The sequence below is a fragment of the Anolis carolinensis genome, chromosome 5 (assembly GCF_035594765.1).
Source record: "Anolis carolinensis isolate JA03-04 chromosome 5, rAnoCar3.1.pri, whole genome shotgun sequence".
NCBI lineage: Eukaryota > Metazoa > Chordata > Lepidosauria > Squamata > Dactyloidae > Anolis > Anolis carolinensis.
Genome location: NC_085845.1, coordinates 160235297 through 160251841, shown reverse-complemented (window position 1 = coordinate 160251841; position 16545 = coordinate 160235297). Strand labels below are relative to the sequence as shown.

At 38.7% G+C, this 16545-nt stretch overlaps 1 protein-coding gene across 1 annotated transcript in view; it reads right to left on the bottom strand.

Annotated features, from left to right (window-relative positions):
• The window catches only part of alx1 (ALX homeobox 1), a 50753-nt gene that overhangs the window by 23498 nt on the left and 10710 nt on the right, over window positions 1-16545 (bottom strand). Inside the window, exon 2 of the mRNA XM_003221135.4 lies at window positions 14160-14464. Within this exon, the coding sequence (XP_003221183.1) occupies window positions 14160-14464 (305 nt within the window). The remainder of the gene's footprint in view (window positions 1-14159; window positions 14465-16545) is intronic.

Genomic DNA, 16545 nt, shown 5'->3' with positions numbered 1-16545 from the left:
TGGCAATTATCTTCGAGAGTTCTTGGAGAACGGGAGAAGTCCCAGCAGATTGGAGGAGGGCGAATGTGGTCCCTATCTTCAAGAAGGGAAAAAAGAACGACCCAAACAATTACCGTCCGGTCAGCCTCACATCAATACCAGGCAAAATTCTGGAAAAGATCATTAAGGAAGTGGTCTGCGAACACTTAGAAACAAATGCGGTCATTGCTAATAGTCAACACGGATTTACCAAAAACAAGTCATGCCAGACTAATCTGATCTCTTTTTTCGATAGAGTTACGAGTTGGGTCGATACAGGGAATGCTGTGGATGTAGCGTACCTGGATTTCAGTAAGGCCTTCGACAAAGTCCCCCACGACCTTCTGGCAAACAAACTAGTAAAATGTGGGCTAGACAAAACTACGGTTAGGTGGATCTGTAATTGGCTAAGCGAACGAACCCAAAGGGTGCTCACCAATGCGTCGTCTTCATCATGGAAAGAAGTGACAAGTGGAGTGCCGCAGGGCTCCGTCCTGGGCCCGGTTCTGTTCAACATCTTTATTAACGACTTAGACGAAGGGTTAGAAGGCACGATCATCAAGTTTGCAGACGACACAAAACTGGGAGGGATAGCTAACACTCCAGAAGACAGGAGCAGAATTCAAAACGATCTTGACAGACTAGAGAGATGGGCCAAAACTAACAAAATGAAGTTCAACAGGGACAAATGCAAGATACTTCACTTCGGCAGAAAAAATGGAAATCAAAGATACAGAATGGGGGACGCCTGGCTTGACAGCAGTGTGTGCGAAAAAGACCTTGGAGTCCTCGTGGACAACAAGTTAAACATGAGCCAACAATGTGATGCGGCTGCTAAAAAAGCCAATGGGATTCTGGCCTGCATCAATAGGGGAATAGCGTCTAGATCCAGGGAAGTCATGCTCCCCCTCTATTCTGCCTTGGTCAGACCACACCTGGAATACTGTGTCCAATTTTGGGCACCACAGTTGAAGGGAGATGTTGACAAACTGGAAACCGTCCAGAGGAGGGCGACTAAAATGATTAAGGGTCTGGAGAACAAGCCCTATGAGGAGCGGCTTAAAGAGCTGGGCATGTTTAGCCTGCAGAAGAGAAGGCTGAGAGGAGACATGATAGCCATGTACAAATACGTGAAGGGAAGTCATAGGGAAGAGGGAGCAAGCTTGTTTTCTGCTGCCCTGCAGACTAGGACACGGAACAATGGCTTCAAACTACAGGAAAGGAGATTCCACTTGAACATCAGGAAGAACTTCCTCACAGTGAGATCTGTTCGACAGTGGAACTCTCTCCCCGGGGCCGTGGTGGAGGCTCCTTCCTTGGAGGCTTTTAAGCAGAGGCTGGATGGCCATCTGTTGGGGGTGCTTTGAATGCGATTTCCTGCTTCTTAGCAGGGGGTTGGACTAGATGGCCCATGTGGTCTCTTCCAACTCTACTATTCTATGATTCTATGATTCTATGATTCTATGATTGCCACCCCTGCTGTAAACTTGGACTGCTATAATGAAATAACAATGGACTAGAATGCATAGTATTTTAATGTATATAACAAACATTCCTGAGGCTCTGCCATATGGCTGACTGTTAATTCAAGATGGAAGTGGTACTCAAAAGACTGCAAATGATGCTTAGCTTTGTGGCTGGTTTACAAATTGACTAAATGAAACATTGATTGCAGCATTGTTGTAGAAGTGAAGTCAAAACAGTCAAGTTAATGCTCACAGTGACACATTAAACAGCTAACCAATTCAAGAAGAGGAGACCACGGCAAAAGGAACAGAACTACAAGATGGTGCAAGCCAGAGCCAAATTCCCATCCACACATGCTAGGTCTGCGCAGGCAGTAGGAATTACATCCAAGAAAACAGACTTGCCGTGCAGACAGGAAGAATGGCACTGTTTCTGCTTCTCTTCATTTATTTTGAAATCCAAACTTAGAAAGTAAATAAATTCCAGCCCCTAGACTCTTTATTCTAAATATGTGGAGGTACATTCAGCCGAAACCAACACAGCCAACTTCCATGCAGTGATCATGGTAAGAGTCAAACTGATTGGAAGCAGATCTGTTGAACATCTCCAACAAGGGATCAACATTTGCCAAAGAGACTTTCATTGCCAATTTTTAGGAAGGTGGCTTGGACTCAGTTATCCTTACAAAGGAAATAGACATTTAACATCTGTTGGTTTAATAGTTTTTTAAAAAAACACACACACACATCATATCATAGCCTCCAACATTTCACAGATGACAACTGAAACATGTGTGGCTAAGCAGCAACCAAGTGTAGTAAAGATAGAAAAAGTTATTATAGAGGAAAAACAGGTCACCTAGACAAGCTAGAGCAGTTTACTTTTACCTGAGTCTACAGAGGAGGATGAGATTTCATTCCTCAGCTCCTTCTCCCCTGAAGACTAATAGAGTATTAACAACTTCTGCACATTAAACTCAGTTTGCACCAATAAAAATAAGTCAGGGAGAAGAGGACAAACTGGGACATTTGAAAAGCAGCCAAAAATTGGGTCACCAAAGCATTAATTGGGATTTTCCCTACCAAATCAGGAGAGTATGCCATATCTTCCCTTCCGTGGATAGCACTAATTCACGTACTCTGTTAGTTTACTTATTAGATTGTCTGGTCTTACTTTGGTTACTCAGCATAAACTCATCTAGTACAATAAAAGCACATAGAAAACATCATGTGCATTTAGATTTCTGAATACAGATCTAACAATGTCCAGTTAAACACAAAGATTAAAGAAATGCACTATATGGCTAAAATTCTATGTGTATATGTGGATTTAAATGTGTGTGTGTGTACCTGTATGAGTGCACACACACATGCACATTTTGTTTTTATGCTTTTTCCTAAGGGAAACACTAAGTGTCATACTTATGTTGATTTAGTAATTATAATTTGTATTACCGAATTACGGTAAATATTTCCTGGTAATAATTAAATCATATTTCAAAGCTAATTTTCAAGATCTGATGTTAACTGACCTGAAAGTATGTAGAGTAGAGTCTTGCTTATCCAACATAAACGGGCCGGCAGAACGTTGGATAAGCGAATATGTTGGATAATAAGGAGAGATAAAAGAAAAGCCTATTAAACATCAAATTAGGTTATGATTTTACAAATTAAGTACCAAAACATCATGTTATATAATAAATTTGACAGAAAAAAGTAATTCAATATGCAGTAATGCTATGTAGTAATTACTGTATTTACTAATTTAGCACCAAAATATCACGATGTATTGAAAACATTGACTACAAAAATGCATTGAATAATCCAGAACGTTGGATAAGCGAGTGTTGGATGAGACTCTACTGTAGTTGAACATGATTACAAGTTAGGCTTTTATGGTGCAAAAATTATATGTAGGTGAGTCCAAATAGAAGGTGGATCCTTTGCAAGGCCTGAGGTTCTATCCTTTCAATACTTTGCAAGGTCCCAGGTTCAATCCTTTCAGTTTTGACTTCAAAGGCCTTTGTTAAGCCTCTTTTCCCTCCATGGTGGTTTTGGACACTTTTATGTTGTTTTCTAACCTCTTTGCTGGTATCATTAGGACCAAGACAATAGTGTAAGTGGACCAACTGGGTACCAGCAGTACTATGAATGTGATGGGGTGCCAGAACCAACCCAACTTGATATTTAAATTGTCATGGGTAGCAGAGTTGTGACCTTTTGTACTACTGACATGTAGCCCCTGGACAGATCACCCTGTAGAAATTCAGTCCTTAACAATAACAAAATAGTCTCCCGCCTTCTTGAGAAATTTCAATCCAAGATCCTAGGAAATGCATTTCTATAACCATGAAACATTTGGAAGTGAACATATTTTGACAACTGACAGAAATCTGCTGTGATTTCAGCTCCCATTGCCTCATCTCAACTGAATTCGGATTTCAAATCAAAGCAAAGTTGTGGCAAATCTGAGATCTACAGCTTGTTCACATGCATTCAGAGTTTCAACCACTCCATGTTTGCTTCATAATCAGCATCAGAAGAGTTACCTAAAAGGCTTCCTATGCCATTTATAGTCATGTGATATAGTGAAGAGAACTGCTATAAAGAAGTATGCCAAGTTGTCCTAATCAGTATTCCATTGCATGTGTACCTAATGGTCAAGTCATACCTTTTGGGGTTAAATAATTGTCCATAGTTCATTGGTACATGTTCACCTGTCTCACTTACACTTATTATATGTGGGCTCATCCAAGCGGTTTTGCCTCCTGACACAAATACCATTCAACATACAGAAGCAAACGGGATCGATAGAATTTTATTTATGCAATGGAATGGAACATTATCTTCCACTGGACCCAAAGGTGGCAGGTTAGTTTATGGTGTGCAGAAAGAACTGATGTTGCATCTGCACTGTAGAATTTACGCAGCTAGACACCACTTGAACTGTTATAGTTCAATGCAATGGAATTCTGGGAGTTGTAGTTTATTGAGGCACCAGCACTCTGGCAGAGAAGGCTAATATCCTTGGAAGAGTAAAGACCTTGTAAATCGGATTCCATAGAACTGAGACATAGAAGTTAAAGTGGTGCCATGTTGCATTAATTCTACATCAGTGGCACATACACTTCTGTCCTTCAATAGAAGGAATATATTAGGAGGTCGTGCCATAGGATAAGGCAACTGCCACTGCTGCCCCACAGCATCTGACACCTTTGATGGTTGTCTAATAGTAAGGCTGCTCTTGCAAAGTAGTATTCCAAAAGGCAGAGGTGTATGCACTGCACTCTGTATGCAATGTGAGTAGATGATTAGCTTGACAGCTCTTATTATTTCATTGGACCTTATGTGGGACTCTGGTGCCAGGCCATGCGGGGGAACAACAGATGTCCACCAGATGTGCCTAATAGATTGCATCCTTGTATGTATTATTTATTTGTTTATTGGATTTATCTCTTTCCTTTCTCCCATGGCTGGGATGGAAAGCAGCTTCCAATATATTTTTAAAACCAACACCTATAAAAGGCAATTAATTACACAAGCCGACACTCATTTTAGTGCTTCCAATTTAAGACCTGTTTCTTGGTATTTTTGACCTGCTGCTTTAAAAAATGAAATCAGTTTTCCCCTATCAGCTCTAGTGTTTGAGATATAGCAGTTTTCATCTGCTTGTCCACAGAAAATCATGATAACCATATCTAACAAATTAGAGCTGATGCAGTGCAATTTTCTGAAGTAGAGCTCCAAATAATCCCAGGAACAGGCCTAAAAATCAAGACAATAAGAAAAAACATTTTGTTGGGCTGTGTTATACATATGAGGTGCAATAGCAAAGTACAATATTGAAATGGTTTCTCACAGAGAATAAATAAAATTAGAATTAGTAAATCCAGCCCATCCATTTAAAACCTCTGTCTGTTTTCATCAGAAAATTATCCAAAGCCTGAAAGAATACAATGAAATTTTTTGCACCAACTGAAGGAAAAGGAAGTATCCCCAGCCTAGCTTCCCTTGGAAGGAAATTCAAACCACCAAGAAGGCTTTCTCTCGTGGTCTGAAGGTTTGGAGATTTTTTTTTTGGGGGGGGGGGGGGGAGAGAGTCCAAGTTGGCATGTATACTAGATTATGGTTTTTCAGATAGCCTGTAGATAAGTGATATCTTGTGTACAGCATCTTGTAACAATCTGAAAAAAACATCATGTGATCTCTTTCTGAATATCTAGCAGTGGTTCCCAGTTCAGATATTGTTTGATGACAACACTGTTCACAAACATAGCCCATTTCAGGGACTCTCTTGTTAAACGATTGTCTTGCTAAATCCTCTTAACATAAAATCATAGAATCATAGAGTTGGAAGAGACCTCACGGGCCATCCAGTCCAACCCCAAGGCAAAAAGCAGGAAAATGACATTCGAAGCACCTCCAATAGAAGGCCATCCAGCCTCTGCTTAAAAGCCTCCAAAGAAGGAGCCTCAATCACACTCTGGGGCAGAGAGTTCCAGTGCCAAACAGCTCTCACAGAGAGGAAGTTCTTCCTGATGTTCAGGTGGAATCTCCTTTCCTGTAGTTTAAAGCCATTGTTCCGCGTCCTAGTCACCAAGGCAGTAGAAAACAAGCTTGCTCCCTCTTCCCTATGACTTCCCCTCACATATTTATACATGGCTATCATGTCTCCTCTCAGCCTTCTCTTCTGCAGGCTAAACATGCCCAGCTCTTTAAGCAGCTCCTCATAGGGTTTGTTCTCCAGACCTTTAATCATTTTAGTCGCCCTCCTCTGGACACTTTCCAGCTTGTCAGCATCTCCCTTCAATTGCAGTGCCCAGAATTGGACACAATATTCCAGGTGTGGTCTGACTAAGGCAGAATAGAGGGGTAGCATGACTTCCCTGGATCTAGACACCATACTCCTATTTATGCAGGCCAGAATCCCATTGGCTTTTTTTGCCGCCGCATCACATTGTAGGCTCATGTTTAACTTGTTGTCCACAAGGACTCCAAGGACTCTTTTTCACACGTACTGCTGTCGAGCCAGGCGTCCCCCATTCTGTATCTTTGCATTTCATTTTTTCTGCCAAAGTGGAGTATCTTGCATTTGTCCCTGTTGAACTTCATCTTGTTAGTTTTGGCCCATCTCTCTAATCTGTTAAGATCATTTTGGATTCTGCTACTGTCTTCTGGAGTATTGGCTATCCCTCCCAGTTTGGTGTCATCTGCAAACTTGATGGTCATGCCTTCTAGCCCTTCATCTAAGTCATTAATAAAGATGTTAAACACAACGGGGCTGTTATACTGTTATACTGCTATATTCCACCTTAACTGCCATCACAACATTCTGTGGAATTCTGGGTTTTCTAGTTTAGTGAGCCTCAAGATTATAGTTGATAATTCTAAATAACCCTCCCTGAACTGCAAATCCAAGGAATCCATAAATGTTGCTATGAAATATAACGCTATAGCAGCATGGTGTATTAAGGCTCTGGGAATAGAGGAGAGGGTTTCTGTAGGAATGCACAATTTGCCAACTAAAGCTCTAGTCCTACAATTGATTATCACCCCTATCTTCTTCGGATATCTTAGCAATGATCAGAGATTATGGGAGGTGTAGTTCAATAACATCTATGTATGCAATGTTTTGAAATCATCCTTCAATAGGATGGTTTATTTTGCCTCTTTGCATGACATTAAAAGATTCAGAAACAAGTTCTTAACTCTTGTGTTTAAATCCCAAGTCAATGTCCAGGTGGATTTCATGGTAGAATCTAAAAAGTGCACATATGTTTACTGGTATTATCAAGATTTTATTCTCTTCAGTCCTACTTGTTCCCATCTCTGTGCAGCTTTTTTTTTTAAAAAAAGTGATGTTATTAGCCATTTAAAAATGCTAAAAGTGGTGAATCAAATGTATAAACATAAACAAGAGTTTAAAACATAATCTCAGCACTAGCATTTGCAAAATGCTGAAGAATATAGTACTGTTGGTTTTATCAATTCATAGCAATTCTAAAAATGCATATTGGGAGAAATATGTATTGATTGTCCATCTGAACAAAGTGTAATGAACATGACCTCCCATATCCTCACATATCAACAGATAGGTTGCCTGGAAAATAATTTCCACATTTGCATTTGGTTTTTAAGGTATCATTATTCTCAACAGCATAGGTCTTTAAAAGAAAAAGAAAAAACAATCATATTGAACTAGGACTAAATGGAACCTTTTTCCAAAGGACATGTATAAACACAGGAGATCCCTCTTCTTCCACCAAACTGGGAGACCAAAGAGAACTGCTGTGAAACTAGAGGCAGTTAAAAGCATACTTTGGAGATTCCAAATTCCAGAGAGGTTTGTTTTGTTTTTAATTTCAAGGAGTGCTTTTAAAAATAGCCCAGTGAGGACTGAGGACATTTAGCAGTTGTAGAAAAAGAGAAACCGTTGGCAAAGAGAAAAAAAAATAAAAAATGAATGCCGGGTGAGATGTGCTGTTTTTGGTTGTAATGGCTAATAGGAACTCCTTTTTGGAGATATCATACATTGAACCTTTTTGTCACAGAGCCCATTTATATCATTCAGTATGTAGAGCCAAATAAATAATCTGGCAAATGTATTTTTGAATCAACCCAAGCATACATTACAATAGTCTAGAGGAGTGTTTTTTAAACCCCGCTACTCCAAATGTTTTGGATATCAGCACCCACAATTCCTAACATCTGATAAGCTGGCTTGGATTTCTGGAAGCTAAAGTCCAAAACACTTGAAGGAGCAGAGTTTGAGAAGCACTGGTCTAGAGTAAACAATTGGCATGCTTGAGCCTATAACGCAACCTTTTTTACTTCAGTATAAAAGCAATGGAAGACACCAAGACTTTACATTGAACTGAATGGGACAGCACTCCATGGTCTTACACTCATATGAAACCACTATCATGTGGCAAATGTGTTTGGAACTGAGTACTTTGCCAAACCAATAGCTACATTTTTCTGTAAATTGCTTTTCAGGAGTTTATCAGAGAAGTTACACTTCAATTGCTCAAAATAGTCCTTTGTTTAATTATAAACATGTGGCTCCGGACTTTTTAATATGCATGTGTATATGCATGCTGAGTCAAATTGTTTTGTGCCACACATTAGGAAAAATTGGGCTATAAATAAAATAGAGATTATATACATAGATATACATACAAATATGTTTAAATCAACTGTCAAAAGTTACCACAATTACAACAAATAACTGGAGATTGGTTGTAAGTGTCAAAGCATTAAAAATCAACTTGCATAGCATTAAACTCAATGCAAACATAATGATCTTTCCTGAATTGAGTTTAAAGGCTAACAAATGCGTTCAGGTTCCTAAAGCTCTTAAAATCTAATATCAGAGCAGGAACCTAATCGGGAAAAGGTTTCTGAACTTGGCTTGGGTTTTATCATGTGCTGAGGTTATTACTTTTTCCACCTCAAGCACGTCCATATTGCATATCCTAATATTGCCTGGAGCAGTAGGGATATACTTCCATAGAACTCCAGTAGATTTAATACGACAGTTTTGAAAAATGCCTCCTGAACATTCAAAATTTAACAGCAACACATAGCTGTCAAGGATATTTTAAAATACTTGAACCTCCTTAGTCATGCAAAGATCCCACTGAAGTCACAGAGATTTGACCAGCTTGTAAGTAATTTCCAGATTGCACCCTTCATTGGGAAATTCATATTATCTCATACACCAAAGCCTACTAAAAATCTGTCTGCCCTCCTGCAGTCTCCACAGGAGGCATAGAGAACATGGTTATGGGAATTTAGTAATGAGGTCCTTTCACTGAAAAAAACCTCTACCGTTTCTGTGAGCCAGGTACCAATTATTCCACTGACATGGAGCAGGAAAAGAGAACAACACTGATAAATTAGGTTCCGGCCAGCTTTCTCGGCATGTATGCAAGACAAAAACTAAATTGGATCTTGATGAAATGCTGCAGAAGGAAAATGTGTGGAGCATATCCAGCCAATCCCTGCACTAAACTAAGGCAAACAATTTCCTTGCCTTTAAAGGAATTGATAGGTAAGAAAAACCATTTTTAACACTGACACTCCATGCCCTCCCTCAAAAAGAAGTTTTGTGTTTACATCAATTTACTTAAAACTGACTCTTGGCAAAGGTAAAGTAACCATTTGCCCATACAAAATGCAGGGGGAAAGAGGCAACAATCTGTGGCTTGTTATCCTTGCCTAACCAGATGCTGGTCTCTAATGATGTCAGGTCTTTGAAAATTGCTTAATGTAGTGAAGGAATCTTGTTGCCACTCAGCAGAAGAATGGTCCCCCTTTTTTTCCTCCTCGTGCACTGGCTTTTTTTTTTCAGCAAGCTGATCAAAAATGCAAAAACCCAGAGCATTTTGTTCAACAAGCGTGGAAATCACTGTGTACATAAAACGCATAAAATAAACATGCTTGAGGAGGAGGGGGGAAATGAAATTAGCAATTTGTTTCCAAGGGGAAAACATAACATACACAAACTGCATGCTTTTTTCTCCTTTTTTCTCCTTATTGTACCTCCCACAAATTGAATAGGTTTGATTCTGCTAGCTTTACCCATTCAGAGCCGTAATACTACTCCAAATAGCATAAGAAAGCCCTGTAATCTAGATATTCCGATATAACCAGCCTCTGTTATAGCAGGGTCTTGTTCTCCTGCAGTACAAAATGAAATTTGCATGGAAGGATATGTCAGTAATATTAATTTGAAAGGAGAAATGCAAATATGAGATGACCTCCTTTATCCCCTCATGTGGTTATTAGCAAACCTTATATTATGCCTATATTTAGTCTGGAAACATACCATACAGTATCAATGGAGGACCTAGAAAAGCCTACAAATACTTTCGGGGGCAGGGGATATTTTTTGACATGTGGGTAAGTGAAACCAAGGATATTGAATCCATGGATAAAAGGATCATACCGTACAAAGAAACCCTGGAAATCTAAAATTTAGACTTAATGAACTTTATAATATGCTTTTAAATAATAGTTGGCTCCCAGAATATCCCAACCAGCATTAACTTTTCTGAGCTCTGGTTTTAAGGCTTAAACTATTGTTTTTTTCAAGAGATGATCTAGGTGCTAAAAAGTTACTGTAGATTCTGCATTTGACAAAGGAATTTACACTGGATGTTGCTCTCTTGGAGTAGTCGAACTTAATGTATATTTGCTATGTACCTTAATGTATATTTGCTATGTACAAGAAAGATCTGGTTCTGTAAATTTAAATTTTGAGAAGAGTAATTCTTAGTTCAGTGCCTTAGTTCAGTGTCTGGGGTATGGATATCTGTTTCCAGTTATAATTTTAGGTTTTTTTAAACCCATTGTTTTATTTGACCGTAAAACCTATCTACTTGTACTGAAAGGACATTTAATTGAATGTTATGGTTTGTCGATCTGTAAGTTATTGCACATGCAAATTATCACTATTATCTATGAGGTTTCACGTTATACTTTATCACTTTTAGCTTCTCCAGTTCAGCTTTTTCCTTCAGTTCACTGAATCCAAAAAGCTTTACTGCATTATACATATATATTTAGAAATAAGTTCCACTTTGTTCAGTGAGTGTTACTCACAAAAAAAAATAGATATATGATGACAGCCATAGATATGGTCAGATACTGCAAGAATTTGGACTACAACAGCTGAAATCTCCCAGTCATCATTACAACAAAAGCTTTGGACTTGTTCTGTTCTTAGGTTGGTAGTTTATGTAAATCTTTCTTGGAATCCTGTTGATCACTGACATAACAGCTGCTTGCCCTGATTCAGATACCAAAGCTGGAAACCTAGAAATGAAGCATGCGCATTTACATAAGTTTCACTGTAATGAAACAGTCTTGAGTTATGCGGAAACCCATTTTAGCCTTAGCATTCTTTTCATTCATTTCAAAGACAGTCTTCCATAGAGTCCCTTCTTCTTCACCAGTGCATGCCATCATTGTTGGAAAGGTTATGCATAGATGTTCAAGAAAATAACCTTAAGTAGTTATATGTTATATGCTCAAGCTTATTCTTTTTTTCTCTTTGTAACACCCTGTATAGTAGCAGTGCCAGTTGATGGCTTTTGCGTCATGTCATGTCAAATCAAATAAAAATTAGATGGTGTTGAACCTGATCCTCAAAATAGGTTCAGTGCTCTGGATGGCTACTTCAAAATTCAGACTAAAATCACAGAGTGGGTTCACCTGCCTACCAATGCGAAACTTCCTAACAACATTAAGCACTACTATCTGAATTATGTTTTGTTTTCTGCTATGGTTATTCTTTATTTAAACAATGTCACCAAGGCATTTGAAACTTCCAATTATCTCATGGTTGAAACATACACAGGCCTCCTTTAATATAAAGGCACTTGTTTCCAAGAGAAAGAACTGGAGATACTTGGCAGCGTGGAGTCTGTTTAACATAATTTGCCAGATTTTGCCATTTTGATGCACTGCACAATCACAAATCAGGTTTTGCCTCTGATGGTATACTTAGCAGGCCCCGGACTGCCAGTCCTAGCTGTGTATGATTCATGTGCTCCCAGAAAAAGCTTGTTCCATCTGCTTTTCATAATCTACATATTGGTGTATTTAAAACTCTTTGGGTCTGTACACCTTTTTAAAAAAGATCATGTGTAAAATAGCTCTAAATGAACACTTACGCTTGTTTTGAAAGAAGAGTAAAGATATGAAACTCAACAGTGTGCACAGCTTTCTTCGCCAACCATTTAGGATCATTAACTACTCAAAACAGCCAGACAACATAGTACAACAGACTCTATGTACTGAATTCAACATTTACTATTGGGTTTGATGGTGAAAAAAACACAATTCTGTTGCTTGTAAAATTGCTAACTGGTATCAACATGCTTAACTCTGTTTCAAGAAACACTGCTAAAGCCACACAGCAATAGACCAGCAGTTTATGTACTGGAACAATTTCAAAAACCTTTAAAAGGCAAAGTAATTTCTTACATCACAGGGAAGGGCCACTGTGGTTGAACTACATTTCCCATCACCCTTGATACCAGATGCTAATGGGTATCCACAATGTCCTACAAAGAAGTTGGTTTGCCAATTCAGGATCGTAAGTGCGTTGTTACTCACCCTTGATACTTATGTACGTTTTGGCCATTACATAATCATAATCTAAACACAGTCCCATATTTGCAGAAAATGAGACTGGAATCCGCAGTTTTATTTATCTATGCCTAATAAAATATAGTATGTCCTCTCTAAGCATTTTAGGTCCTTCAGTATGACTCCATAGCATTTTAAGATAGAACTCCTTCATTTTAATAGATTTCACTACTATTACTGTTTCACACATCCATGCGAAGTCCAGAACTGTATTCTCTGCACATATGGAGGTCATGCTATATATTACACAGCAACCTGATTAGCAAATCCCTTTTTTAAAAATATTATCTTTATCCCTCATGAATAATATTCATATTAGAAATAAGAATAGTGCAGAAGAGACACAAAGCCATATTTGTCGACAAATTTAAAACACTGGATCAGTGAAATACAATTATTCCTGGTTTAGATTTGGTGACTCCAGCAATCTTCATCTCAGAATCCATGAACTGACATGAAATGTCCTTTGGCAAGCCACTTTTCTTTCCTCATGCAGGGATAATAAATGTGTTTGGACTACTATAAGAAAGAACCATGCTATATTAGACTGACCTAGTTTTGCATTCTAGTCATACAGTGGCCAGGCTTCATGAGCACAATTGTTTCTTCCATTTTGGTCTTCCCAACAACTGATATACATAGGCAAACCCATTCACAGAGGTGATACATAGCCATCCTAACTAGCAGCTACTGGTCACCCTCTCCCCCATGAAGTGGTCACCCATCCAAGTGACAGCCTTTACTACATAATAGTGAATTTCATTGTTCAGCTATGTGTGGTGAATTACCATATATAATCATATATAGGTCTACCATAGGTATAAGTCAAGGGAAAGTTTTGGGAGCAAAGTTATGAATTTTGATATGATTTGTGAATAAGTCCATGGTTATTTCACAGAGAGTAGAAAACACCAATGCCACCTCAGGGGACCACCTGTTGCTACCATTTCTCCACCCAGACCTTCTGAAAGGCCAGAAGTGGCATCACAGTGGAGAGTAGAGGGGATCTGTGCTTCTTTTAGGTTCTCTCAGGACAGATTAAGACCTTGACTTTCAGTGCTTACCTTTGTCACTCTACTCAGAGAAGATGTGGTTCCTTTTTTGATAAGAGCTCAGGTACAGTACTCACACTCACTCATTGATAAGACACCCCAGATTTTTGGGGTGATTTTTTTTTTACTAGAGTTGACAAGAATGGGCTGTTTCCCACCATCTAGATTCAAGAAATCCTCCTAGGTCTAGCTTTATGAGAAAACATGTGTTACCTTTAGAACTGTGCAAGAACTACTGCACTGAACTGAGAGATGTGAAATTCTTGGACATTTTGCTTAGTATTTCAGGACTCAACTGCTGGCCCAAAAGCAAAACTATCAAATTAAACCATTTGGAAACTGGCCAAGTGGCAACCACAAACATGCAATTGAGAGTTGGTTCACAGATACTGCTGCAGCACTCTTCTACTCCTAAACTTTATAGAAAACAAGTTTATTTGTTCTGGGACTAAATTGTAGTTCCTACCTGAACCCTGGCCTCCGTGAGTTCGGTTCTCAGAGCCAGCTGCTCCCTTACATAAACATCAGGGTAATGGGTTTTCTGGAACACTTTCTCCAATTCCTCCAGCTGCAAACTCGTGAAAGTGGTCCGGTGCCTCCTCTTCTTGCTGCTGGAGACGTTGCTGTCACACTTATCTCCAAGTTCATCCAGATCTCCTTTCTCCTGCATCCCTTTCACGGGAGATAGGCGGAGGCTGCTGCAGTTGTCCAAGGGCCTGCCCAGCTCCGTGTGAAGAGGCTGACCTTCAACTTTCGTAATCCCGTAGGTCACTGTGCAGCACAGGGAAACAAATTTGGTTGGGTTTGTTGCATCATACAGTTAGAAGCAGTGTATGTGTGCATGGGCTTAACAAATACTTTTTTTGGCCACAGCTCCCAGAATTCCCTGTCAACATATTGTTCTTGAGGCTACTATTGCTAGAAGGAAAAGGAAGGAAAGGGAAGATGTACATGTTGAGCATCCATTATCCAGAATTCTAAAATTTGAAATAGTCCAGAATCATCCACACAAGAGTGGCTGAGATAGGCACACCTTTGATTCTCATGATTCAATGTAGACAAAGTTTACTTCATCACAAAATTATTTTAAAATATTATATGAAATGACCTGTCGGTTATGTGTATAAGGTGTATATTAAACATGAATGAATTCCATATTTAGACTTGAGTCCTATCCCCAAGATATTATTCATTATGTTACAAGTGTGCAAATACATATGTTTCAAAATCTTGGGAATCAAAAACACTTCTGGTTTTAAGCATTTCAGATAAGGGATACTTACTTAGCCTGTAAATCATAGGAGTTATGTTGTTGGTGTGTATCTCTAGGTTGTTTCCAATTTGTAGAGACCCTAAAATGAACCTATAATGGCATTTTCTTGGCAATATTTGTTCAAAAGAGGGATGCTATTGGCTTCCTTCTGAGGTTGAGAGTTAAGACTTTTGCTCAAAGTCAGCCAATGGCATTTCATTGTTGAATAGGGATTCAAATTGTACCCAGAGTTATAGTCCAAATTACAACACTAACGTAAAATGAAATTAATTTGAACTATTTAAAATTACAAACAGGAAAAGCAATGTAAACATTTGTAAAAAGTCAGAACAGTTTAAAACAACAAAGTACACAGACCTGAATGAAATCATTATATCCCAAAGTCTTAGCCTTGGCAGCATAATCACTAGCAAAGCTGTCTAGAGAAGTCTGGCAGTCCAAAACAAGTAACTTTTTCAAGTCCTAATAGATTAATAGATGGACAGTCTGTGTCTGACAATATTCTAGTACTCATTATGAATTTCTATATGTGGATCCCTGGTTGTGTAGACGACATCTTCCCTGGATCAATGGGAGTTTCGGTCCAACAACAACTTTCTGTCTTCTAAATATGGCCTTCAAGATATACAGTACTGTTGATCTGCAACGGCTAGCATTTTAAACCATTGGCGAAGGTAGCTAGGAGCTGTAATTCAACATCTTCTGGAGCTTTCAATCTGACTCTTGACTTAGAAAAACAAATGTTCTCAACAGTATCATCCCACATCTAAGAATAATTTATTTACATACTTATTTCTTTTGTATGCTGTCTCTCTCCCAACACAGTACCCAAGAGTGTTTATTCACTCCAATGAGATTTGCTCCGAGGTAAAGCATAGAGCATGATGTAGTGGTTTGAGTGCTGGGTTATTACCCAAAATCAGAGTTTGTATCCCACTCTGCCATGGCAACACACTGGTAGGTCACACTGTCTCCAACTCAGAGGAAGGCAAAGGTAAAATCCTCTGAACAATTCTTGCCAAGAAAACACTGTGATGGAACCTCCTTAGAGTTGCTACAACCTGGAAATCACTTGAAGGCACACAAGCACAACAACTCTGTCAAGGACTATGGCCGAAGAAATGTCATTTGAATATTTTTTGCAGATTACCTCATGACTTTTACTTGGAAGGAAATCACATTTCAAATTTACTTGGACATGAATTTATTTATAATTCCTCTTACACATTTTGTTTCTATAAGTCAAACAAAGAACAGTATAGAAAATCAGGTCAAAATAATATTACAAATGTACAGAACAATGCTATATATGTACGTTTAGAAGAAAGTCCAACATTTGTGATGGCACTTAGTCTCCAGAAATTCTGTTCAGCTCCATAGATGCATAACGCTGTTATGACAGCAAATTAACACTGTATAAGCCACTTTGAGTGCTTTGTAGCTGAGGAATGAGATAAAAATTACACAACATAACACAAATTTTGTTCCTTGATTATAAATTTCGTTCCCCAATTGGCTCTATCATAAAACATGGCAGAAGTTTATTAAACTGCAAAATCTTTGGTTTTGCACATATTTT